Source organism: Musca domestica, unplaced genomic scaffold (genome assembly GCF_030504385.1).
Source record: "Musca domestica strain aabys unplaced genomic scaffold, Musca_domestica.polishedcontigs.V.1.1 46, whole genome shotgun sequence".
Taxonomy (NCBI): domain Eukaryota; kingdom Metazoa; phylum Arthropoda; class Insecta; order Diptera; family Muscidae; genus Musca; species Musca domestica.
Genome location: NW_026712336.1, coordinates 6,750,862 through 6,778,845, shown reverse-complemented (window position 1 = coordinate 6,778,845; position 27,984 = coordinate 6,750,862). Strand labels below are relative to the sequence as shown.

Here is a 27,984-nt window from a genome sequence, read left to right as displayed (position 1 = left end):
TTTCCTCTTCGATAGCATCACTTGCATAAACTACAAGTTCTCTTAATTGTCATCTCCCAGTCTTTCCATATTCTCTTAATTCTCATAGATTTCTTCTGTGTGTGCGAGAAAATATGCCAGAAATTTCTCTCTTGTTCAACATCGCTCCAGCACAAAACACCTAGTGGGGAGGAGGTGATTATGGCAACGACACCTAAGCACCTAACTGAACTTGTTAACTACTTCTCCACACACACACAAATTATTGCTGGGGACTCAACAAGTCAGCCAGTCAGTCACAGAGACACGGTTTCTAAGATCAATTGATCTTTCCAAAAAAGCGGCTGCCGCGCGAAGAAGACAAAAACAGACGAAGTACCAAAAAAAAAAAACAAAAATAATAAACGGCAAAACGCACGACTACCTCGAATATTTTAGAGACAGGCAGACAAATAAACGGTTGATCGGTCGGAAGATTGCTTGGTCTGTTACCACTCCCCGCCACAGCCGCACTCACGAAAAAGTGTTGTTATTTGGATTTCTGTTTATTGTTTTGAAGTTGTTTGTTTTTTTTTGTGTTTTATATTTTGAGAATATTTAAATTGTCGTATTTTACTTTTTAAACCCTAATTCGTTTCGTATAACTCTTTAATTAAGTCTCGATTTGATGTGTGCGTGATTTTGTTTTAATTCGAGACGACTTCGAGCCGATTGTTTGCGCCCCAACTGACAACGACGACGGGTTAGAAAGAAATTGTGAGAGACCGATAGCAGCAGCAGCAGCAATAGGACGGTAGACGACAACAGTCAATAAATAAAATAAAACATACCAAAAAATACATATTTTTAATAAATAAAACTTCGACACCTAAGATAACAAACCAAAATCCAAAGAAAGCTAATTAGACAATTCTCAAGTCCAGACTAGGAAATATATTTCGGAAATCAAGGTAATACCTATTTGCCGCTGCCAAGCAAATCTCATTGCAATAAATAAACATTTATAATTCAGTGTTTTTATTTTTATTGCAGTCTGGTGATACAAACGAAAACCAGCAACAACAATACACACTTAAAATAGACTAATAACAAAGCAGATCTAAGGTTACATGCTCACACGTAGTTCAACTGAATTGAAACGCAATCACAAAAAAGTAAAGAAAAAATAAAAAAATAGCAAAATAAACGACCAACCGACCGAACGAGCCAGCAGGCGAACGGGCGAGCAGTCAGGCAACATTATCTCCAAACACACAACCACATTCAGCATCCCGCTGCCCTCGAAAAACAAAATAACAAACAAAAATAAATAAACCCCAACACATAAAGACCAGCTCAGCCATAGCCAGGCGGCGGCCGTAGACAAAAAGTTGTAACGCTCCAAAGCAGAACAAACAGAAATTGTAACCGAAGCATAACCGTTTATATTTACGTCGTCGTCGTCGTCTTTGGAGATTCATTCCAAAATAAAAATTGCAATCAGAGGAGAACAGCTTCTTAATCGCCATATAACTCAAACATCATTTCGCGCTCATGCCTTCACCACCGTCCACCCCGCGTATACGCAATACACCGCCATTCCCGCCGGCACCAAAATTAGCACGAGCCAAATTGAAATCCTCTTCGCTGGATCATGAAATATTCTTGACCACAACACACAGCAGCCGACCCAAACATCATCGGCCGTTACAGACTAGCACCTCGGTGGAATGGCATCATCAGCATCAAGCGGCACTGACCATACCGCGTACTGGATCAACATCATCTCTGGCCAGCAGTACATTCCAATACCCGTTGGCGGGCGGTAGTAATTATCACGATTTTAAAAATGAAATTATCAATCAGGTGAGTCTATAGCCAAGCAACGTGCTTCAATAATTATTTGAGTACAACTGGGGGGAACATTGCAAGCAAAGTCCAAATTGCGGTTAAAAATCACAATTTCAGGAAAATCCGAGGTATTTCTATATGGGTCATGCACAGTTCTTACGCACCAGTGTGAATCGTTATTTTCGATTTTTACTTTATGATATCAAAAAAAAATGTAAAAATAGTATACAGGGTGAGATAAAAAAACTGCAACAAAGTCAAACGTCATAATTTATACATTTTATACCCTCCAGGGTATATTAAGTTTGTCATTCCCTTTGTAACACCTCGAAATACACATTTTAGACCCCACAAAGTATATATATTCTTGATCAGCATAAAATTCTATGTCGATTTAGAGATGTCCGTCCGTCTGTGGAAATCACTCTAGCTTCCGAACGAATTGAAGTAGATTGATAAAATTATGCTATAATGTATGTTATGTCTGCAGGACGATTGGGCCATGAGCCATGTAGGTCCACGTTTTGGTATAGCCCACGTATAACGGTGGGCCCACGTATAACGGTGATTTTAGCGACATTATTCACCGGAATAGTTTCAAATTTGGTATTTGAAGTTCGTAATGGATACTACAGCCTATGACAGAAAATTGTCTGTGCATGTCCACGTCTTCGTATAGCCCCCATATAACGGGACCTCCCGATATTCAGTATTTGGATGATTTTAGGGACATTTTGCCCCAGAATTATTTCAAATTTGATATTTGAAATTCGTAATGGATACTACAGACTACGACAGAAAATTTTCTGTACAGGTCCACGTCTTCGTATAGCCCCGACATTATAACCGTTTTTTTTTTTTTTTAATTTCGCATTTGAATATTGTAATGGCTTATGACAAATGTTACCTACGCAAGTTCATGTCGTCGTATAGACCCTAATATAATAGCTACATTCGGTATTTTTAAGACTTTAACAGAATTTTAAACGGATTTTTTTTGTTTTTGAGAATTGTCAAATTCGTTCCAAATGGTGGAGGGTATTCAAAGTTCGGCCCGTCCGAACTTACAGCCTTTTTACTTGTTTTTTTTAATTTTATTGTATGAAAGCAAAAAATGTCGGAAATGACATCATATTTTAGAATAACTTTAGATTTATTCGAATTGGTCACCTTTGGCACGAATTATGCCCTTCAAACGGCCAATGAAACCGTCACACGCTCCCCGAATGTTGCTCTGCAGTATGTGATCGACACTTTGGTATTTTTTAGTACCAACCTTTCTTTCCAAAATACTCCAGACACAATAGTCCAACGGATTGGTATCCGGAGATTTGGGTGGCCATTGTGCGCTGGGAATGAAGCGAGGAACTTCATTTTGTAACCATTCTTGGGTGGCGTGTGCTGAGTGCAATGGTGCTGAGTCCTGTTGGAAAGTCCAAGTTCTGCGGCCAAAATGTTTGCGTGCCCAAGGCTTTAATACACCCTCCAGAATATTTTCCATGTGCCACGATCGATTAATACGAGCGAATAGTGACCATCGGCTGTTATGGCGGCCCACACAATCGCCATGGCCGGCGCTTGAGTTCTGGTGGCCAACCGAAGGTGCACATTTTCACCTGACCTCTTTGGCATGTAAACACGATCATTTTGTTTGTTTACAAACTGCTGGACAACGAATGTTTTCTCATCGGAGACCACCAAACCATATTCGGCAGTTCTTTAGTTCTTTTGAGTCTTTTTTCTTTCCGTTGCGGTGTAAGTTCTTGCACTTTTTGGAATTTCGATGGCTTTACCCCGAGCTCATTTTTCGATATTTTCCGAATGGAATATTATGATATGTTCAGCGATATGTTCAGCTCACCAGCAATTTTTCAGCCACTGCGACGCGGGTTTCGATCAAGTCGCTTCTTTACTTTTCGAAGCATATCTGCTGATGTTGCTGTTTTCTTCCGTCCACTTCCTTGACGACATCATCTCAATCGGATAAAAAATGCGACCTGCAAAAAACATGGACAGACGGACGGACTGACATGCATAAATCGACTCAGAAAGTGATTTTATGAAGATCCTCAAAAGTAACTAAGGGTTTAATTCGCTTCCTTCTCCATGTTACAAACAAATGCACAAAGACATAATACCATTACCCCCATGTGGTGTTGGGTATGCAAATATAAAGGATATTTTTATCCATTTTCCTTTCCACTATAACATTTTCATTAAATTTAGTTTGATTTTCCAACCGATTTGGCTATAATTTTAGGTTTTCTTTTGGAGAAGAGTGTGAGAATAAATAAAACGCTTTTTTGACAGGTTTTAGTCATCTGTTGCTTCTTCGTATAGAAACAAAGGAGTTTTAGGTTGACTTAGTTCGATTTTGGTCCTACGCTCCTTTGTTATTTTCCGAAGAAGCCAGTCGATGGCGTTTTATGTATTCTTACCTTAAGAAGTTTGACCGGGTCTAGCTCAATGCCGGTTCAAAAAAAAACTTTGATAGGCTATCGTTGCTTTAGTCGAGTTTTCAAAGAGTATAACCCTAGCTGTAATCGTTATGAAGCTTTAATCGTGGATTTAAATCTAGAACGAATCTTATCTTCAGAAAAATCAAATACGACCTGTATTTTTATATACACATATTTTTACCCTCCCAACTTAATGTCTAAAAATCACATCTATGAATTGATCACTGGACGAAAATTATATAAATAAAACTGAACTTATTCACCCACCACAAAAACTGATAAGACCACTGGCGACCAACCAACCGACCTGTCGCTTATTGTTAGCATTTCGCACATAACAAATTTGTTTTATACATATGTATGTATGTATGTATGTAGTTTCATTTGATTTTCATGTACAAATTGTGTACTTAGAGAACTTAGTGGGTGTTTATGATGGGTTTATTCGAGGGGAATTGCTGGCACATTCCGTTTTTTTCATACTCAATTAAGCGCCCCTCTCGGCACTGTTTACAGTAAATTTATCAGGGAATAAACTAAAATAAATTTCTTCATTGTAGTCATAAATATTGGTCATTCCATTGAATAAAACCATGGAGGAAGGCCCCATGGGGTCGTTAAACGATTACCTAGAGCATGAGATAAAAAGTGGCACTCAAGATTATCTTTTTCCAGATTTAGAAAAGTTGTTTACAGCCTCCATGGAAAAATGATTTATAAAAAACCTCCGACAAGATAACTAGAGTGTCATCATTCCAAAAAAAATATAGTTTGGAAGCCCTTAATGTTTTCATAATATAATCAACCTTAAATCTTCAGTTCCAAAATTAGCCGTTTTTTCGATTTCTTCCTTAGCCGCAAAACGTGGTTTTGCAATTTATTATTATTTTGAATATTTTGTCTTTGAATGTTTTTGTCTTGTTCTCTTCGCACCATGGGACTAAAGGTCGGTCAGTCAGCAACAAATGAAAAATTGCAACTCATACACATATGTCCATACACATATAGAAAATCTATGAGTACCCGGTATACAATTCAATTGTCATTTTTAAAATCCAGCTCTCCTCTTCTAACAACAAAAACATGACAAATGTTTTGCGATGCTCCCTTCCTCCCTCCCTCCAGTTTGATACATTTATTAACCTTATCTGTTTGTATTATGATCACAGCAATTACGTTTCATTCCTGGAACAGCTTATAGATCAATCAATTGGCCAAACGAAAGCGAAACGAAACCAAACAAAATGTTTCACAAATAAATTTCGAATTTGAAGTTTGCACTAATTTATTATAGAAATATATAACATTTACCGCGTGAATTTACACTCGGAGAAAAAAATGGGAATTTGTATAAAATCTTGAAATTAAGGATTCTTGGTTGAATTTTATAATAAAGAAAGCTTTGCTCAAGGCCTACATAGGATCTGCCAAGAAGACAACTTTTGACAAAATTTGACAATATACTTGGTAGTCTTTGAACTATTGTGATTTGCCTATCTTTGAATTTCAAATCTTTTGACAGGATTCTTAGTTATCAGATGGGTTTACTGGCCAACCTTATATTGGCCCATGGCATCGCTATACTAGCTGAATTATATGGCAGGTTTTCTTGGATTTTATATTTGTCATTTATTTATAGGTTATACATTATATACTTTATAGCTACAGTATAAAATAGATTAATAAATGAACATTTTCCTTTGCCATAGGGCTTACAATGTAGTAGACTATTGAAATAGTTAAAAGTTTAACAAGTAAACAAATTAAGTTCCTGCCGGGCCGAACTTTTAATACCCTCTATCTTTGGGTGAAGAAAAATTTTTTATCTGAATGCAAACGTGTTCTACTTCAAACTACAAATACCAGTAAGACCGTTTGGATAATGCTGTTAAACTTTTCAAAAAATCATAAAGTGGGTGAGGCTGTTGTATGGGGGCCATATCAAAACGGGAACCTCTATAGATAATTTTATACTTCAAGGATTGCCATCCTACCACATCTTTATAACAAATGTGAAAACATTTCGTGGGTAAATGTAACTAGGATTATCAAAATACCGAATATCGGTGGGTATCGTTATATGTGCGCTATAGGAAAACGTAAATCTAAATATTCAATGTTCTTCTGCCGCTAGAACCCATTATGAACTACAAAGCCCTTTAATTTATCTTTTTCGTGAATGATGATCAATTGATTGATTATTATGCTTAGGTTCATTATGTTGGCCTTGAAATTTGAATGACGATCAGGATCTGCTTTTTACTACTCGGAGATCGGATTCAAAGTCATATGCTGATATTGAAATCCAGACGTTCTCAGAAAATAATCGATGTGTGATTTTCCTTGCTGGTTAGGTCCCGTCGGATTCAACAGGTGCCGTTTCTAATGCTGTCGCTTGACCAGATTGCGGAAGGAATTATCCATTATTTCTCCGGACTGATGACTACCCTGTATATGGCCTTCCAAGAACTAAGCTTTTTGTGTGTTATCCAAGGTAACCGCAACATCATTGGTTATGATTCCTTTTATAGGCTTCAGTTATGCTAGGCCAGCGTCTATTTTGACTTCACATACATATGTATTCGAATTCACCCCGATGCTCTCCAATTTGTCCTTTAATCCATCTTTTTCTTGGACAACATTCAATAGATTGATTATTATGCTTAGGTTCATTATGTTGGCCTTGAAATTTGGTTGACGATCAGGATCTGATTTCTACTACTCGAGGATCGGATTCAAAGTCATATGTTGATATTGAAATCCAGACGTTGTCAGAAAATAATCGATGTGTGATTCTCCTTGTTTGGTTAGGTCCCGTCAGCTCTAATGTTGGACACAGATCAAGACTGGCTGGCTTCCTACTCACTCGTATTTATAGCTCGCCGTAGATACATGAAATTTTCGAGAATCCAAATGATGGATTGTCTAAAATTTTCCAGCGAAATAGCAACCACGTCCAATCGCAAATGAGCATACACACATATACATACAAACAAGTGCATGTAAACAACAGTAATTATAATAAATACGAGTGAGTGATTGAGAATGACTAATGACGTCACATTGTGAACTATAAAGCTAATACAACAGTAACAAAAGCAAAATAAACCAGTAAGGAAAAGTCAAAAGTCATGCGGGCTCAACTTTATGACACCCTACACCACTATGTATGTTTAGTAGAGCTGAAGAAGGAAATCTTAGGAGCTATGTTCACATCTTAGCCTATCTCGATAAAATTTGGCAAAGGTATTTCCGAGCTCTATAAGATATTTGGTATCAAATATCTTAGTTGTCGAATGCATATTACGATTACGGGGGACTTAAACACCAAATGGGATGATACCTATACATGGAAGCTATAGCTATATCTGAACCGATTTTCTCTAAATTTGATGTACTTTCATCTAGTCTGAATTCGGTCAGATGCGCCAAAATTCAGGTTATTTGGACTGATATTGACCATTTGGTGCACAACTAACCCGAAATCGGTTGAAGATATATATATGGGAGCTATATCCAAATTTGAACCGATCTCGATACAATTTGACAGAGGTGTTTGTGTAATGTATCTCATATCTGGTACCAAATATTATTCTTGTAAAGTGCATATTACGAATGTGAGGGGCTTAAACACCAAATCGTATGAGACCTATATATGGGATTTATAGCTATATCTGAACCGATTTTCTCCTAATTCGATGTACTTGTTTCTAGATTGAATTCAGTCGGATGTGCCAAAATTCAGGGCATTTGACTGATATTGGTCATTTGGTACACAATTAACCTGAAATCGGTTGAAGATATACATGGTGAGATAAAAAAACTGCCACAAAGTCAAACGCCATAATTTTTACTTTTTTTTTAATTTTATTGAATGAAATCAAATAACATAACATAAACTAACATCACCTTTTCACGAATTATGACCTTCAAACGGCCAATGAAACCGTCACACAGCCCGAATATTGCTCTGCAGTATTTTGGGCCATTCCCGGAGACGCGTTTGCTTCACGTTATCGACACTTTGGTATTTTTTAGTGCCAACCTTCCAAAATACTCCAGACACAATAGTCCAACGGATTGGTATCCGGAAATTTTAATGGTCATTGTGCGCCATTAAAATTTCCTCATTTTGTAGCCATTCTTGGATGGCGCGTGCTAAGAGCAATGGTGCTGAGCCCTGTTGGAATTTCCTAGGTCTGCGGCCAAAATGTTTGAGTGCCTTTGGCTTTAATACACCCTCCAGAATATTTTCGGATAATATTCGGCATTTATTCTGATGCCACGGTCGATTAATACGAGCGGAGAGCGACCATTGGCTGTTATGTCGGCCCACACCATCACCATGGCCGGAGCTTGAGTTCTGGTGGCCAACCGTAAGTGCATATTTTCAGCTGACGTCTTTGGCAAGTAAACACGATCATTTTGTTTCTTTACAAACTGCTGGACAACGGATATTTTCTTATCTCTCGGAGAAACCCAAATTCGGCAGTTCACCACTTTCGGCCAGGCAAAGCAACTCTTTAGCTCTTTTGAGCCTATTTTCTTTCTGTTGCGGAGTAAGTTCTTGCACTTTTTGGAATTTCAATGGCTTTAACCCGAGCTCATTTTGCAATATTTGCCGAATGGAATATTGCGATGTGTTCAGCTCCCGAGCCATTTTCAGCCACTGCGACGCGGGTTTCAATCAAGTGGCTACCTTACTTTTCGATGATGTTGCTGTTTTCTTCCGTCCACGAGCGGTAACGAGCTATGGTACGAGACACAAAAGATTTATTCACATTTAAATGCTGGAGTGCTCTAACGATAGCCACTTTTGGTTTTCCAGCCAAATATAAAGAAATCACACTAGCACGCTTGAATTCCATCACAAATAACTTTTTTTCTGGAAAATTATCACCAAAATGTTTATGCAGGCTTGTAAACAATATAATGAGCTATCACTGGAATAATTTTAACAGCTGTCGGACGAGTTGATGTACTTCGAATTTTTTGAAGTAATTCTAAGTCGGAATTAAAAGTTATTTCACAATCTTGAAAAGATTAGATTCTCTGCATTAGAAATCAAGTTATTTTATTCAAATCCGTCCACTATTTTAGAAGTTATGGCCCATAATGGAGCTTTACTCAAAAATGCCCAAAATCTGGTCGATTTTTGCACTTGCCTTCATTTAGTCAAATCTTTGATATTTTGTAAGATATTACCACAAAAGTGAGAGAAAATGAGGAAAAGGTGATTTTCTTTCTAAAAAGAGTGATTTTAATTAGAAATACCGACCAGTGTCACATGACGACACCATAAATCGTACCAACAAGAAATTGCCTATTAGAGCCCGACTACATAATGAAACTTCTGTTCGCCTTTTTTGAATAAATCCCATGTCAAAGTTTTTAGATATTCCACAATATTGTAAAGCTAAGCTTCTCTCACACTACAGAAATCAATTCATTTTATTCAAATTCTTCCACTACTTCAGAAGTTATGGTGCTTGGAAGAGCATTACTCTAAAACCTTCAAAATTTGGTAGATTTTTGCATCTGTCTTCATTTGATCATATCTTTGGTATTTTGTGAGATATGACCACAAACGTTAGAGGAAATAAATATTAGGTCTTTTTCTTTCTAGACTGAATTCGGTTGGATGTACCGAAATTCAGGACATTTCGACTGATATTTTCCATTTGGTCTACAATTAACCCGACGTCGGTTGAATATATATATAGCAGCTATATCTAACCGATTCTCACCAATTTTAATAGGGTTCGTCCTTGGGCCAAACAAATATTGTTTGGAAAATTTCTTCTCAATCGGATAATAAATGCGACAAGCATTTTGTTCACAAATATACATGGACAGCTGGACGGACAGACGCACTGACATGCATAAATCGGAAAGTGGTTCTATGAAGTTCCTCAAAAGTAACTATGGGTCTATCTCGCTTGCTTCTCTCTGTTACAAACAAGTGTACAAAAAAATAACACCTTTACCACTATGTGGTGTAGGGTATCAAACTGGAGGTGATACAAAAATTTAAAAGCTTTACCTTAAAATTGATATTTTCAAATTAACGGAAAACTATTTAAGAAATCTAAAATTTTGAAAAATAGATGAATACAGACTACCCACAATGAGTCCCGGCAAGCACCTTGTGATAAAAACAGGAAATACACAGAAGATTTGCGTACACATACTCCAAAGGAGACAAATATTACGTGTCCAAAAATCTGACTGTACCCCACTTTAACTATATTCGAATTTTCGTGGTTTGTTAATCTTATATTGAACTTTTTATACCCTACAACACTATGTGTTGGGGGTATTATAAGTTTGATTGGGCCAAAAATTATGTAACACCTCGAAATATTGGTTTCCCACATAGGAAAGTATATATGGATCTTCCTATCTCGCTGAGCTGAGTCGATCTAGCTATGTATGTCCGTCCGTCTGTCCATCTGTCCATGTAAATTTGTAATCACTCTACAGGTCGCAATTATGGCCCGATCTTCACGAAATTAATAATGGAGGTGGGGATAGGGCCAGAATGAACTCTATTTCTTTTGGAGATGATCGTATAATATCTAGGGGTTGAAATGGACCAAAAACTGAAATTTCCTGATTTTGCAGTTGCTCTACAGGACGCAATTATGGACCAATCGAAACGGAAGTTAGCATGGAGCTAGATTTTGGTGGTCATCGGGTAATATTTAATGGATGAAATAGACCATAACATTTCTGTTAAATAAAAGTCAAATTTTATATTAAACCGCGAATATTTTTAATAACGGCGAAATCACAAATAGGCGAACAGGGCAATTCTGACCGTAACGTAGATGCCGATAGTAAATATATCGGATATATAAGTTAATGTTAGAAGTTAAAGTTTATTTCACACTGCTATGGTGTTTCTTTATTTTGTTACTAACATTTATGTTGCGGTGCTATGCACCTCTCTTGTTGGATTTACAATTATGAATTGCTTCAACTTAAAACTAATATTATACTGCAGCCTGGTCGTGCTCGTTATTACGCTGAGTCATCACTTGCGGTGCGCTGGTATTAGTGCGCGTGTTTGTGGCGGATGACTGCCCTGGTGTCATATTCCTGTTGATTTGTCGGACTGCTTGCGCAGCATAATGATGGGAATGTTTACTAGTTGGTTTGCATATTTAGTTTGATGTTTATTAGGGTGAGCCGTTAACTCCTCCCTCTCGAATTATCAAGCGTCTCGATTGATGTGTTTAGAAATATGGCAGATTATAAAGACTGCCGCGTTGATTCAAGTTAATATTGTGGTTTGCTAGTTGTTTTGTTTTGATAACAGATTCTGTTGTGCCGGCTGCCAATTGGCTTTCTGACACAGTCATTTCTATTTGAGGTCTAGACATTCCTTCATGTGGGGTCATTTTTATAATTTTTATACTAGTTTTGCGCCTTTGCCTCATTTTTATTGCCATCAGGAGGATGACCAATGCTAATATGAGACTGATGTTAAAACATAAACTGGTCTTGAATTCAGTATTTAGACGCTCGATTCTTTTATTACTTTTCACGTGCAACGTTTTTAGTAGTTGTAGAGATAGTATTTCTTCGGTGTAGTTGTTTCTAGCTGAGTGTTTTAGTAGCGCAGGCAACGGTTTGGAGTAAGCAGCTTCTTCGACGGTGAAATTTTTGTTGCCTATCCTAATTGTAGAATTACTAAATCTTATTAAATAAGTTCCTGTTACATTTTTTTCGTTTCCATTTATGACAATATTTTCTTTTATGTTATTTATCAAAATTAATCCAGGTTCTATTTCCTCTAAATTATTAATGTGATCTGCATTTACTATTGAACAATTATGTGGGCTATTAGTTACTAATTTAGGAATACATGTATTGTTTGTTATATTGGCTACATTAGATTCTAGACATAATTCAATACCATTTATTTTTTGACAAGGACTTTTAATTCCAAATGTTGCTCTTTCACATTTTACAATTTTCTTATAATCAAGATTTAAAACAGTATTTTGATTTTTTACAGGTCTTATGGTTATGACATTACAAATTTCTTTTACAGTTTTGGGAATGCTTATAATGTAAATTATATTAGTACTATTGTTTACAATTTTTATTCGTGCGAAATTTAAAGCTTGTTCAATGTTTTGAAACGGGATTTCATCTTGATTAAATATTTCTTCTATTTTTCTAATTTCTATTTCCGATAAAATAAATGTGTTTACAATGTTGGATTTTGTTAAATGAATGGCCGAATTAATATTCGTTATTTCCTCCTTTAAAATTTCAACTTTGTACTTTGCCTGCAATATGAGGGTATTACGGAAGTCCTCACTAGTCTTTAAAATTTTTGAAATACTATTTGTCGCATTCGTTATCTCCTGCATTCTTTCTATTAGATCTCTGTTGATTATTAACTGGTTATTGCTGTTGTCTGTTAACTCATTGATTTTGTTTTTCAAAAGCATAAGGTCATCATGGTCTGGACTACCTGCCAGCCATTTCCACGCCGTTCCAATCTCATCAAGAGATCTTTTAGATCTCTCTTCAGGCATTAGCCGATTTATAAGGTGAGATAGGGTAGTGATGTCATTATGTAGGAAGGGGAGTAGTGGGTGGTTGTCTGGAATTCCTTTGGCCAAGTCGTCCTTGATCCTCTCTAGAGTGTCATGATATTCCTTGATGTTAATAACATGCAAAATTTTGAATGTCCCTGTTTGTATTTTTCCTATTCCACTCTCTATAAGAACCACTTCTGATTGAGAGTAGTCCAATATTTCTGTGACCCCTAGGCAACCTGTAATTAAGAACTGGAAACCCGGTAAATAAGTAAGTCAGTTTCTGATATGACTCTTATGGACTATTCTCCCTGATTGAGTCAGGACAGTTGAGTGCCTATTCTCCTTTACAACTTCTTCTTTGAAACGTTTAGATAATTTGGTTCCTAATCTCTTGTTCTGTTTGACAAATATTTTCTGACCTTCTTGATATTCTTTTGGTTCTTCCCTAACACGATTATGATTTGCCAAATCATTTTCCTGTTTCCTCAAGAGTCTTTCGTAGTTGTTAAGGCGAGTCCTTTCGTAGTCCTCTGGTCCAAAGGTCGTCGGTCGTCCAAAAAATAGATCTACGGGTTTCTTTCCAATTGACGAATGTATTGTGTGATTGTACTTGTTAACGCTATCTTGCAATAGCTCCTCAAAAGAGTAATCGGGTCGCTCACACTTACTGCAACGCATAATTTCCGATAAGGTCGAATGGAATCTCTCTATTTGCCCATTAACCTCGCTCTTATAAGGCGGTGCCGTAAAAATTTCCATGCCAAGTTCGTCTTCCAACATAAACCGAATGGTCTGAGAATTGAAAGATCGCTCGTTATCAAATACAATTGACTTCGGGACCCCAAAGTAGAAAATTATTTCTCTCAATGGTTTCCTAATGTCTTCAATGCCTTTGCCATTTATCATTCTGGTTACTGCGAATTTTGTAAATTTGTCTATTGCGGTTAAAACTCGAAACTTGTCTGTAGAGAAGATATCTATGTGGATTGTATGCCCAGGATAAGTTGGCATAGGTGTCTTATTAAGTTTGGGAGCGTTCGGATGTCGCTCATACTTATTTTCTTTACATACTTTACAGATATTGATCACATTCTTTATTTTCCTAGTCATGGAAGGGAAGTAATAGCTCTCTAAAATTTGTCTCCTATTCTCGGCATTATTCCTATGTGCTCTGTTGTGAGTCTCAATAATGATTTGTTTTTGTCTCTCCTCATCAGTAACATCTTCAACCATTGTTCGAGCGAATCGTACTTTAATGTTTCTGAAGTGATGAGGGTACAGTGCTTGAATCATAAGCATAACTGGCTCTGAGGTCTTGATGCCGTTGACTACTGTAGGATTTAAGTATCTCTTTAATATGACTTTCAGATCTGATTCCGCTAGACTGGTTTCTTTAATGATATGTCTATGGTAGGAGGGAAATACAATGTTAAATTCATATGAGGAAGCTGATGATTCCTCAATAATGATCTGATTTTTGAAGGTATTTATTGGCACCTCAGCGGAAGGAATTAGGTCTTCCGATGAGTCCTCGGCACTGTGAACCGTGGGCGTTAGGGAGTTAACATCTGTCACTGGTGGTCTCGATAGCGTGTCCGCGACTACATTCGTGCTACCTGGTTTATAAATTAACTCGTAATTATATTCTTCTAACTGTGCCTTCCACTTCTTCATCTTCACATTTGTGTTCTTGTTGCTTAGCGCAAATGTCAAAGGTTGATGGTCGGTAAATATCTTTATGCTTCTTGCTCCATACAAGTAACAATTCAATTCCTTTAAAGCCCAAATTATCGCCAGCATTTCTTTCTCATTTGTCGCATATTCCTCTTCTGCCCTACTGAGAGTTCTAGAAAGGTATGTGATAGGTCTGTTGCCTTGAGATAAAACTGCTCCTAAAGCGTATTTCGAGGCGTCAGTAGTGAGTTCAAAGGGCTTATCAAAGTCGGGATAGTTCAAAACGACTTCCTCCGATACCAAACAGTTCTTGAGCTGTTTGAAACTTTCAATCTGTTCGGAATTCAAATTGACACTGATTTTTTTTGACTGGTTTCTCGGGGTTTTCCCTATATCGCCTCTCATCATGGAAGTTAATGGTTTGGCTATTTGAGCATAGCCCCTTATGAATCTCCGATAATGTCCGGTCAAACCCAGGAACGATCGCAAGTCATGAACTGTTCTAGGTTGAGGGAAATTAACTATGGCCTTAAGTCTGTCTGGGTTTGCAGAAAAACCTCCTTCCTTTACATTGAACCCTAAGAAGTCAATTTCTTCCTTTAAGAATTCACTCTTGTCCAAATGAACTTTCAGATTAGAGTCTTCCAAAGTGCGGAATATTATCCTCAAATTTTCAATGTGTTCCTTTTTAGTCCTACCAAATATCAAAATGTCATCAATGTAGACGTAGCACCGTTTCCCTATATGCTCTCTAAGAATATCATCTAGAGCTCTTTGGAATATTGCAGACGCGTTACGTAGTCCAAATGGTAGTCTTGTGAACTCGAACTTTCCATTCTTGACGGAAAAAGCTGTTTTCTCAATATCGGATTCCCTAAGTGGAATCTGATGGAATCCGCTCTTTAAATCTATGGTGGAAAAGTATTTCTGTTCGCCTAAGTTAGTCAAGATTTCTGTAATTTCAGGTATGGGGTATCTGTCAGGTCTAGTTATCTCATTAAGTTTCCTATAGTCAATAACCATGCGGTATTTTTTCACACCTGAAGCATCTGGTTTTTTTGGTACTATCCAAACTGGAGCATTATATGCGGACCTGGAAGGGCGAATTATCCCGTCCCTTAATAGTTCTTCTATCTGTTTGTCAATTTCGGATTTCAGTGCCATTGGATACGGATAGGATTTTGAATAAACTGGACTATCACTACTCGTATTAATTTCAGCTTGTACGATTGTTGAATAAGTGAGTTTTTTATTGGGATCTGCAAAAAGGTTTGGATGGTCATCCAAAATATTCCTGACTTCCTTTTCATCTTCGGGATTTAGATGATTTAAACGTAGATTCATGTTATTAATCTCATCAATTTGCAGCTCTTTCAAAGGAAATTTCTTTCCATCCAGAATTGTGAGATAGGATCTCCAAGTGTAAATCACTGCATTCAAAGATTTCAGGGTATCATTCCCTATTATCCCATCAAAGGTCTCTAGACCAGGAAGGATGTAAAATTCTAACTTTCCGATCCCGCAATTAAAAATGTCAATAAAACTATGGGTCTCTATACTAACTATGCCGCCTACGGACTTAACATGAAAAGGTTTCTGGTTCTTTAGAGGGTTTCTAATAAATTTGCCATTAATATAATTTTTGTTCGAACCGGTGTCTATAAGAAATTTAAGTTCGTTGCCATTTTTCATTCTGAAAGGGAGGTATGGCAACGTTGAAGCTAGTCTAAAAAATTAACGTCATCTACAATTGCCAACTGATCGTCTAGATCCTCCTCGTACGCTTCGTCATAGGAAACCTCATATTCCTGTTCATCAGAACCATTCATTTCATCCGGCTCTGCATCCTCACGTATTTGGGCCTCAACATTAAACATTCTCTGCTGCTTTTGCGGCTGATGAATATTTCCTGAATTATTTCTCTTAAAGTTAGGCTGAACATTGTTAAAAGCATTACTCAACTGTGGCCTATTCTGATAGTTTACCTGCCTAGTCTGTATTGATTGATCCACGTCCATTGGTACAGCAGGTTTAGGAGGAAGTGGGGGTCTGCATCCTCCGTATTGGGGGTGTCCAAAATTATTCACTACTGGAGGTCGATTCGAAAAATTCGCCGGCCCTCCGTATTGTTGTTCTCCACTTCGGAAATTCCGATAACGATATTGAGTAGGGCCTCTGTACCTTTGGTCACCTTGAAAATTCCTATCACCAATCGTCAGCTGTGGGTAAAAATGTCTAGGAGGGTTAGTTTGGGGGATCCTGTTTGGTCTAGATCCTTTCTCGGTAGCGTGTTGAATACGCACACCTAGATTACCTAATTTTAAACAGGCATTTAGAGCCTGAGGCAAACTTGTCGGGTTTGTAACACTCATTAAGCTTGGAAGATTACCATTAAGTCCTCGAATAAAGGTGTCCAAAGCCTTGTCCCTATATGTTTGGGTCAATACATCCAAAGCCTCGTTCCCTATATCCAGACAATCAATCTTGTCCAGAATCAAAGACAAATGGTGGTAAACCTTCTGGTAAAAATCTGTTATGGTTTGCCCACCCTGAGATAGGACGGTCATTTGATACTCTAAGGTCGAAATATCTCTCTTATCTGAAAAATGAAGCACTAAACACTTTCTTATCGCTTTCCAATTTAATGGGGTCCGATAAGACTCCAAAGCCGTGTCGGCCTCACCAACAATTTTATGCCTAACAGTGTGTAGAATTGTGAAGTATTTGGTTGTTCCCCTTTGTGACTCATAAATGTTCATGATCCTATCAACAGCTTTCCTCCACGAACTAAATTCTCCTGGCTTGCCCGAGAATTCCCTTAACGTCTTCACTATGTCTGGTATTCTCTCTCCTTCTGAGATATCCCCAGATCCTTCTATGTCGACATCTTTAGTGGCGGTAACATCCTCCCCCTGTTTGAGAAGGTTTGCCACCGTCTCACTTATTATTCGTTTCACCTCATTAGTCTGACTTTCCGTAAAGGGATTAAACCTTACGGGAGCTGCCCCAGAAGGCGAAGATGTCTGTCCTGAAACACTCATAGCTTCGACCCTTGTTATTAAGTTGTTTAAATCTTCCGGCATTGGCCGCTCGAAAAAAAGGAGAAAAAGAAACACCAAATCCTAGTTCTCGTCACAAATCTATTATCAAAATTTCTTTAAACTTATTTCAGCACGGATATGACTCTTTAAATTTGGATGCCACACTCTATTTTTTTGTTTAACTTAATCTAACATTTCATATTTCTTACATTTGTTAATTTCGCACAAATATGATTTTTTTTGTAAATTTAGATGTCACACTTTATTTTTTGTTTTACCTTACTCTAACATTTCTTTCTTCTTACTTTGTTATTTTTGTTAAACGTATTCTAGCACAAATATGATTTTTTGTAAATTAGATTTCACACTTTCACTTTCTGTGTTATTCCTTATTTTGTTTAATTTTATTTTAACATTTCTTCTTTTTTACTTTTGTTAAATTTATAATAACTTACTAATAATAATTTGATCATTTTCCTTATATCCCGGTAGTCCGCTAGTTCTTACGTAACATCCTTTTCGTACTCCTACTCAGGAACGGTTCTCGTACCGGCTATTGGGATGTTTTAATCCTTGTGGTTGTTGGGTTCTAGGATGTGTTGATCCTTGTAGTTGTTGGGCGCCAGTTAATGTTAGAAGTTAAAGTTTATTTCACACTGCTATGGTGTTTCTTTATTTTGTTACTAACATTTATGTTGCGGTGCTATGCACCTCTCTTGTTGGATTTACAATTATGAATTGCTTCAACTTAAAACTAATATTATACTGCAGCCTGGTCGTGCTCGTTATTACGCTGAGTCATCACTTGCGGTGCGCTGGTATTAGTGCGCGTGTTTGTGGCGGATGACTGCCCTGGTGTCATATTCCTGTTGATTTGTCGGACTGCTTGCGCAGCATAATGATGGGAATGTTTACTAGTTGGTTTGCATATTTAGTTTGATGTTTATTAGGGTGAGCCGTTAACTTATATAGCGAAATATGTACAATGTATATATACAAAGGAAGGGGATGTTAGCTAGAATGCTTATATATCAAGAATGGCTAGACCGTTTTTGACAAATTTTGTCAATTCAGAATGCCCTCTTGGCGTAAAAGTATAAAATCTAAAAAAATCGCATAAAAATATGCAAATAATGATGTTAATATAGATTTTGTAGTATTTTGTGACATTTTTTTTTTTCATATTTTTTATTGCATGCGATTTTTTCAATTTGACTTATAATATTGAAGTGTATATTTTGTAATATTTTACAACACAGGTTGGGGTTATGATATACAGATTGCAATTATCATCCGATCCTCACGAAAATGTTCATAAGGGCAGGGTTAGACTCAGAAGGGCTAGATCTATTTTTTCAAAGATGTCCGTCATATATTTAGGGGTTGAACTGGACCAACAACTAAAAAGCAGCAGTTATAAAGGTCACAAATAGAAACTAATGGACACGAAATCTCGCATGAAGTTAGAGTTAAGGACAGCGGGTAGAATGGACCACTACTTTTGTGTGGAACATTACAAACATTACACAAAAGACGAATTCTGGCTTTTTATGCAGATTTCGTTGATGTATCGTAGTTAAGCATATCATATAGATGAGTCTACATTTGGAGATACAGAGGAGCTTCTTACTTTCGCAAAATATTTAGGGTTTCAAATGAACCAAAAGCAGAAAAAAAATCGTGATTGATTCGTGAATTGAAGCCAATCGGCACGTCTGAGAAGAGAGTAAAGGACAGAGAAGAATTCTAGCCTTTTGGATGACCATGGGATTATATTTAACTATAAAATTTACTACACAACTAAAAACACGACAGTGTGCGTATATATTGGGCAAATGTCCTTGGCTATGGCTAATATCTGGGCAGTGTTCCGTGACGTAATTTCAAAAGCGAAATTTTCCAAAATGGATTTGAACATAAGTGCTTCTAACATATTGTAGTGTTGTAGGGTATCACATGGTCGGCCCCGCACGTCTATAGCCTTTGCTTACTTGTTTAAAATATCAAAAACATATTCAGAAAGCAAATTTAATAAGAAATTTGAATAAATGTTAATGTTAGAATAACTTCTGTTGGCAGTACTAAAGTTTTTCCCCAATATAATGCCTCCAAAAAATAAGGCAGCTACTTTACTACGGTTGGAAATATATTAAACCAAATTGGTAAATAATAAATCTCCTTTATTTTTCGAGTGTACACAATTCAATAACTTTGGCAAAATTGAGACAATTAAGTTATTTTCATTGAAAAATAATTTCCCCCTCAAAAAAACATCAAACATGAAAGATGTAGTGCAGTGAACACTTTAACTACACTTAACATTGTATTAAAAAAAAGAAGAATTAAATATACCTCCCACCCAAAAATTCGTTTAGATGAAAATATTCTAAACAAATCGGGGTGTGAATTATGTTTGGCATAGAAAAAAAAATTAACACAAAACATTTATTTATTAAGCGTTGTTGAGTGAAAAGAAATTTAGTTAGACGCCTTGTTCTGGCGGTGCACATTTTTCTTTTCTTTTCTGTGAAACAAGAATAGACAGACAAGCAACTACATACACTTGTCGTGGCATGAAACCAACCGCTGACCAACCAACCAACAAAACAATCAGCCGACCCAAGTGTTTAGTTTATGAATGGAATTCTTAAAGAGAAATAATAAACACACATGTGAAATTCAATGGCAATAAGAAATAAGCAGAATATGCATGGAAAATACAATAAGTGTGTTTTAAGCGGTGAAGGTTGAAAACGGTAAATATACGAATACGAAATATAGTCCGATTTTAAATTTATGTTGATGTGAGATAATTTATTATTTCGATTTTGAATTCTCCAAAAAGGTAACATTTTATATTAAAGTGTCTATAAGAGAGTATAATCTCTCTACACAAACTAACTTAAAACTAACATTTATATATTTATTGAACAGTATTATACGCTGGGTTCCATTTTGCATCAAAATTTAGGATTTTTTCTATGGTAATAGATGAGAGTCTCTACTTCATATAAAACCAGTAAGGGCGAGAGCGTCTATTTGGTAGACCTCCCGTAAGAAAAAAAAAATATGTTGGGAATTTAAGTGAAGTAGATGATACCACCTATGAACGTGCTGTATGTGCATGATATGACTTTGACAAGGATTATATTAGCAAAGGCTATAGTCGTGCGGGGCCGACCATGTGATACCCTACAACACTACAATATGTTCGAAGACGCCTTATATCCAAATCCATTTCGGAAGATTTCGTTTTTGCCCAGAAGTTATCCTTAGGTTTTTGACCCGAATTTGGCAAATATTTAGGCACTCCGTTGTGTTGTTAAGTATTCAAAACAATTTCACACGAAAGTTGTTGTCCATTATGCAGCTAAATATAACTCAATGGTCATCCAAAATGCTAGACTTCTTCCCTGTCCTTAACCCTCATCTGATGCGAAATTTTGAATCAATTAGTTTTCAATTATGGCCTATAGAGCGACTACAAAATTAGAAAAATTTAAATTTTTTTAGTCCATTTGAATATTTAATTATACAGCTTAAGAACAATAGGCTGTAATTCAGATCCTAACCCTACACCCATGCAAAATTTCATGAGGATCGGTCGATAATTGCGACATGCATAAAAATTTAGAAAATTTACAATTCAAAATTGTAAGTCAAACTGAAAAAATCGCATGCGATAAAAAATATGACAAAAATTGAAAAAAAAATGGAACAAAAGATATTCACTTTTTTATTTTTATACCATTCCGAATTGATGGGAATTGTGAAAATCGGCCCAGCGGTTCTTGATTTATAGCAGAATATATAAGATTAATTCTTTAACATAACATCCACCTATTTTGTACCTATTTTGCTATATATCCGATTTCTTGGCTATTAGCATCACTGTAATGGTCAGAAGTGATCTTTTAATATATTTCTGATTTGGCTGGGATTAAAAATATTCGCGGTTTAGTGGAAATTTTCCTATTTTCTTACATAAAAGTTAGGGTCTATTTTACCCGCTAATTATTGTCCGATGGTCGCCCGAATTGTAGGTTTCAGCCCAGCCCTAAACTCTAACTCCATGTATATTTTAGCGTCGATTGGTTAATAATTGTGACCTATAGAGCATCATCAATTGTGACCTATATGCGATCATCTTCAAAAAAAGGGGTTCTATTCTGCCCTTAACCCCACCTCCATTTTCAATTTCGAGAGGATCGGTTTATAATTGCGACATGTAGCTTTATTACAAATTAACATAGACAGACGGACGAACGGACATACATAGTTAGATCGACTCATCTCGGCGAGATAGGAAGATCCACATATACTTTCCTATGTGTGAAACGAATATTTCGAGGTGTTACATAATTTTTGGCCCAATCAAACTTATAATACCCCCAACACGTAGTGTTGTAGGGTATAAATATTTATTAGGCAATGGATATACCGGACCGAGTTTCACCAAATGTAAAATTCGGTTGAATATGAAAAAATCTATTCAATTTGGGAAGATATTATATAAATGGTAATCAATGACTTAAAATCGGATGAAGATGTATATCGAAGCTATATAAAAATCTGAACCGATCTCGATAACATTTGACAGAGGTATGTCTGATGTCCGGTATCAAATATCATTGTTGTGGAGGGCATATTATGCATGTGAGGGACTTCAACACCAAATCCGAAAAACATATATGCGAGCTATAGCTATATATAAATCGATTTTCACCAAATTTGAAGTATTTGTTTCTAGGATGAATACAGGGCTGAAATTAGCCATTTGGTGCAAAATAAATCTGATATCGGATAAAGATATATATGGGATCTATATCGTAATCTGATCCGATCTCGATAAAATTTGACAGAGGTATTTTCGAGATCCATTAGTTATCTTGTACCAAATATCATTCTTGTGGAGTGCAAATCACGCATGTGAGGGAATTTAACACCAAATCGGATGAAACATATATGTGGGAGCAATAGCTATATCTGAATCGATTTTCACTAAAATCTGAAGAGCTTGCTTATAGGCTGAATTCCATCGGAAGTGCCAAAATTCAGTTCATTTATGCTGATATTAGTCACTTGGTGCACAATAAACCTGAAATATGGAAACCATATCGTAATCTGATACGATCTCGATAAAATTTGACAGAGGTATTTTTGAGTTTCATAAGTTATCTGGTACCAAAAAGCATTCTAGTGGCATTCATTCATATTACGCACGTGGGACTTACACTTTAAATCAGTTGAAACATATATATGGGAGCTATAACTATATCTTGTTTCTAGACTGAATGCTGTCGGGAGTGTAAAAATTCAGGTCATTTGGGCTGATATTGGTCATCTGGTGCAAAATTATGGCGAAATCGGTTGATGATATATATGGGAGCTATATCTAAATTTGAACCGAGTCTCACCTTGATCGTCCTTGGGCCAAACAAATATTTTTTATAGGGAGGTACCGTTATATGGGGGACATACGATATCGAGGACCTATATAGACAATACTCTTCGAGGAGGTACTCAGAAGGAATTCATTATGTGGATTTTCAGACAATTGCATTCAACAATTTGGATACGATCATCAAAACAGCGAATATCGGTGGATACTGTTATAAGAGGGCTATACGATATCGTGGACCGATACAGCCCATCTTCGATCTTGACCTTCCTGCAGGCAAAAGATTGATCTGTGTAAAATTTTAGCTTCATATATTTATTCGTTTTGACTCTAGTGTGATTACAACAACGGACGGACGGGGTAAGTCGTCTTAGAATTTTACGCTGATCAAGAATATGTATATATACTTTGTTTGGTCTAAAATTATTATTTCAATGAGTTACAAACGGAATGATGAACTTAATATACCCTCCATACTATAAATGGTGGAGGGTATAAAAACCATGCTTCAATTAATTTTAACAATCTTGAAAATATTTGAGTTTTTCACAGTTTCTTAGAAATAATTTAAGATAATGCCAGTCTATTTGACTAATAATAGTAAAAGCCGGGCGGGGCCAATTTTATGATTCACTACACCCATTTGCATATATAGTAGACCTCGACATAACAAATAAAAGTTTTTATGGGGAATTTGTGATTTGTATTATTATTCTCCTCTGAATCGATTTCTACTAAATTTGCTGGGAATTTTGTGTATTTTCAATTCGGGCTTATATGTTCATCTATTTGGTGCACAATTAAATTTAAATCGGATAAAGATATATATCAAATCTGATAAATTTCGCTCAATTGTTTGGAAATCCTCTTGGTGTAATACAATATAAATATAGAGCTTAGTTGTCTGTTAAATAATGCCGAAAGGTTTTGAAATGATTTACTTCATTATGAAGGAAATATACCAGACATGTTTGTTCTAAACACACTTATGAAACATTTTTGAATAGAAATACACAAATTAAAACATTGATGATAAATAAAAATATTGGAGGAAATTGTTTGAACAGCTTTTTTAATAATGCCTTGAACTCGAAGAGACCTTGTATTTTAGACCAGAGCAACCTTTTATACTTTTATTAAATCAAACGAATATGGCATGCCTGGTTAATTTCCCGTTGGGACTAGCTCAGTTATTTCTTGTGGGAGAGAAACTTCACTCAACTGAAAAAAATGAGAAAAAGTAAACAAACGACTTTCCGTCTTAATTAGAGAGGGAGAGAGAGAGAAATGGGCTAAGATTCGTTATGGAAGATCTGAAGATGAAAACCTCTCTCCGCCTACCGAACCACACTACAGTTTTCCAGCGGAAATCCAAGCAATCCCAGAGTCTCAGAACTGATTTAGGACTAATAAAAGACCAACTATCATAAATATCCCAATGGACAGTAAATTCGCCATGAGGGCAATAACAGCCAACACAGTTAAGTCAAGAACTGTACTGAACTTAACAACTATCCAACTATTCTCAACAGGGATCAGTACGCATAACATGGATACCAAGTCATAAAGGGAATAAGGAGATAACAAGTAAAAGGGACATAAATATGAAATGTAATTAAACCATCTAAAGGTTTTGCGAATAATTCTCAGCAAAAAAAAGTGTCAAAAACTTGTTATCTTTTTCCTAACATCAAAATAATATATTAATATTTTTTTCTCTTCCAGGGAAAATGCCTCTGTGGCCAATACATTCGGGCCAGACTAAGACGAGCCGGTGTCTTAAATCGCAAAGTGATACAGAGAATGCGTAGTCTATTGGAACCATCCTCAGAAATTGTTTATGAAGTCTTTCCGGCACTAAATAGTGTGAGTAACTGCATAACCTACAACATCAACTAACAAATCAATGTATTTAATAATCTTTCTTCCTTCTTCTCTCACCCTGCTGCCACACAGATGGGCGAAGAACTGGAACGCATGCATCCACGTATCTACACAAATGTTTCACGTCAACTTTCCCGCGCACCCTATGGCGAACTGGTGGATAGCGATACAGCGCCCATGCTAATGAATCTGGTAGCGAAGCAACTTTTCTCACGTAGCACCGCCGAGAAGGAACGCATCACATGGGCGAAAATCATTTCAGTCTTTGCCGTGTGCGGTGGCTTTGCCATCGACTGTGTGCGTCAAGGTCACTACGACTATTTGCAGTGTTTGGTCGATGGTGTGGGTGAAATAATCGAAGATGATCTAGTCCATTGGTTGGTGGAACGTGGCGGTTGGATGGGTTTGCAACAGCACATAAAACCCAAGGGTTCACAGACGTTTTCTTTTTTAGATTGGCTAACGCTGTTCGTGGCGATCTCGTCAAGTTTTTATGCCGTAGCAAATTTCCTTAAACAGCTGGGTTGTCAAATGTATTCGTTGATATTTTAGGAAGTAAAATATATTTTGAAAGAGAAATTATGTAAAATTATTAAATTATTTATTTGTAATTATTATATATATTAAGTTTGATATATGTACGGACATACATTTGTTAAATGGTTGTTTGTAAACGAAATCCAAAACTATATCATTGTTATAGAAAACACGTGTACGTCTTTTTTTAGTCAAAATGGTTAAATAATAATTGTTACATTTGAAAAAGAAAAGTTGTGAAATTTTAGTCACGTTTTAATTTATAATTTGTAGTGGACATGATATGTATAAAAACAGATGTTCACTCATGGTCCATGAAAAGTTTAAATTCAAACTGTTATACAGGCCAAAATTTTTGATTTAAAAAAAAATATAAAACATGTATGATTTTATATTTCGATAGAACAAGTAAGCCGGCAAGGCGACTCAGGGCCATCATATAAAAATATATTGGGTTTTGAACATGATTTTATCATTAGTAGATACTCAAGTTTAGGAAAATAATTGGTTTTAAATACTCTCAGCCATACGATGGCCGGTTATTGATTTTTTACCCTCCATCATACATAGTATGGAGAGTATATTAAGTTCATCATTCCGTTTGTAACTCATCGAAATAATAACTTTAGACATAACAAAGCATATACATTCTTGATCAGCGTAAAATCTAAAGCGGTTTAGGTCTGTCCGTCTGTTGTAATCATGCTAGAGTCAAAACGAATAAAGATATGAAGCTAACATTTTGCACAGATCAGTCTTTTGTGTGCAGGCAGGTCAAGTTCGAAAGTGGGCTAGATCGGTTCACAATATCGTATAGCCCCCATATAACGGTACCCTCCCATAATCGGTATTTTGATGATTGTAGCCTATTTTTAATGAAATTGTCTGAAAATCCACAAAAGGAGTTCCTTATGAGCACTTTACCCCCTGGAAGAGAAATGTATATATGGGTCACAATATCGTATAGCCAACATACAACGGTACCCTTCCCCCAATATTCAATATTTTGACGATTTTAGGGACATTATTCACCGGAGTTGTTTCAAAATTCTTATTAAGAGTTCGTAATGGAAACTACAGTCTATGACATAAAATTGTCATGCAGGTCCACGTCTTCGTGTAGCCCCCATATGTCGGTACCTCCCGATACTCGGTATTTTCATGATTTTTGCGAGATATTCGCCGGAATTATAACAAATATAGTTTTTAAAGTCCGTAATGGGTACTACAGCATACGACAAAAAAATCGTATGCAGGTTCACGTTTTCGTGTTTCCACCATATAACGGTACCTCCCTATATTCGATATTTTAATGTTTTTGGCGATATTATTAACTGGAAATATTTAAATTTCAAATCAAATTTCATTTAAGTGGTAGTTTGCGGATTTTTTTGAAAGCTTTCAAATTCCTACATTTGAAGGTTGCTCACATAATTTTCAGCCAAATTGACTAAAGAGAAACATCTTCATAAAAAAAAATATTTTGGATCCCCATAGCATTTATATTTAATATTTTGAACTGGAGCACAGTTCCTAGTAAAAATGTTTCAATGCAAAAATTTGACGAAATTGACTTGGAAAGTATGACTAAAAATTTTACTAAAAAATTGGCTATAAATACGGAAAAAGTGCTAAAATTTGTCGAAAATAAATAAGTTTTTCTTTATAAACCAAAATTTATTGACTCGTTTGAGGGTTGACATTTCTTTTTTAAGTGCAATATTGCCGAAGATACTCTACACCTAAAATGCGCGGATTTCGAGGAATCTTTATCCGAAAATATTCAAAACTCTAGAAGAAAGGGGAACTTGCACCCTCCAATTTGGTCACTTTTCGATGTTAACTTTTAAAACGCAGATACCCATGCCTTCTGGTTTTAGCTCAACTTTCATAATCTGCTGGATTTTCCTCGTAATTTTTTTTTTGTGTTGCAGATTATAATATACTATATGATAAGACCAGCTGTGAAAGACGTCTATTTTCATTCTTTTTAATTTTGGAAACATTTCAAACAAGGCTTTTCCTTGGCCAATGAATCGTGGCTATAAAATTTCCTATAGATTTTTAGCAATATCCAATTGTTTTTAATCAAATTAACATAACAAAAAAAAATTGGCGACCGGGACTTTGTCTGTGCCTATCCCGGCCTAAATGTGATTCCATCCTTGTCGAGGGGAGTGCTAACTGGCTCTCCTTCCAAACAACACGATGGCGGGAAACGAGAACAAGTATATCTAGCTAGAATGAAACAAAAAAGCATATGAGAATTATAAGCATCAACTAACTAAGCATTTAATTTCATTTCACCACCCAATGTAGTCATAAATGTGGTTTGTGTCCATGCTAAATAAGAGAGTGGTAAATTGACTGCGGCATTGCCAGATGTAATTGTGAAAAGAAAAATCCACAGTACATTCCACAATTTAAGAAATATACTGCCCAGCAAACTAAATGGAGTTTGACTGATGCGAACTAGTAATTCCAATAGTTCTTTCGGACCTGAAACAAAACACATGCTGAAAATCCCTTTGATGAGTAACAAAATAAGAATTGTTGTTGAAACCCATACCAAAAGCTATATAAAATTTACAATTTCTACAATTAAAAATTACATAGATTTA

At 36.3% G+C, this 27,984-nt stretch overlaps 1 protein-coding gene and 1 non-coding gene across 3 annotated transcripts; one reads left to right on the top strand and one right to left on the bottom strand.

Moving 5' to 3' along the window:
* The first annotated feature begins 199 nt into the window (after window positions 1-199).
* Window positions 200-25,596, top strand: LOC101888018 (bcl-2-related ovarian killer protein homolog B). Of its 2 annotated transcripts, none has more exons than XM_059127568.1 (4): window positions 200-929; window positions 1,012-1,824; window positions 24,668-24,808; window positions 24,899-25,596. In XM_059127568.1, exons 2-4 carry the CDS (start codon window positions 1,513-1,515, stop codon window positions 25,376-25,378), a joined length of 933 nt encoding a protein of 310 aa, XP_058983551.1. In that variant the 5' UTR covers window positions 200-929; window positions 1,012-1,512; the 3' UTR covers window positions 25,379-25,596. The 2 variants fall into 2 exon arrangements, with proteins under 2 accessions (XP_058983551.1, XP_058983552.1); XM_059127569.1 differs by having other exon boundaries at window positions 992-1,824.
* Window positions 25,597-27,466: 1,870 nt separating this feature from the next.
* On the bottom strand, window positions 27,467-27,570 carry LOC131804601 (U6atac minor spliceosomal RNA). The gene has a single exon (XR_009343185.1). It is a non-coding gene; the product is annotated as a U6atac minor spliceosomal RNA (small nuclear RNA).
* Window positions 27,571-27,984: the final 414 nt, after the last annotated feature.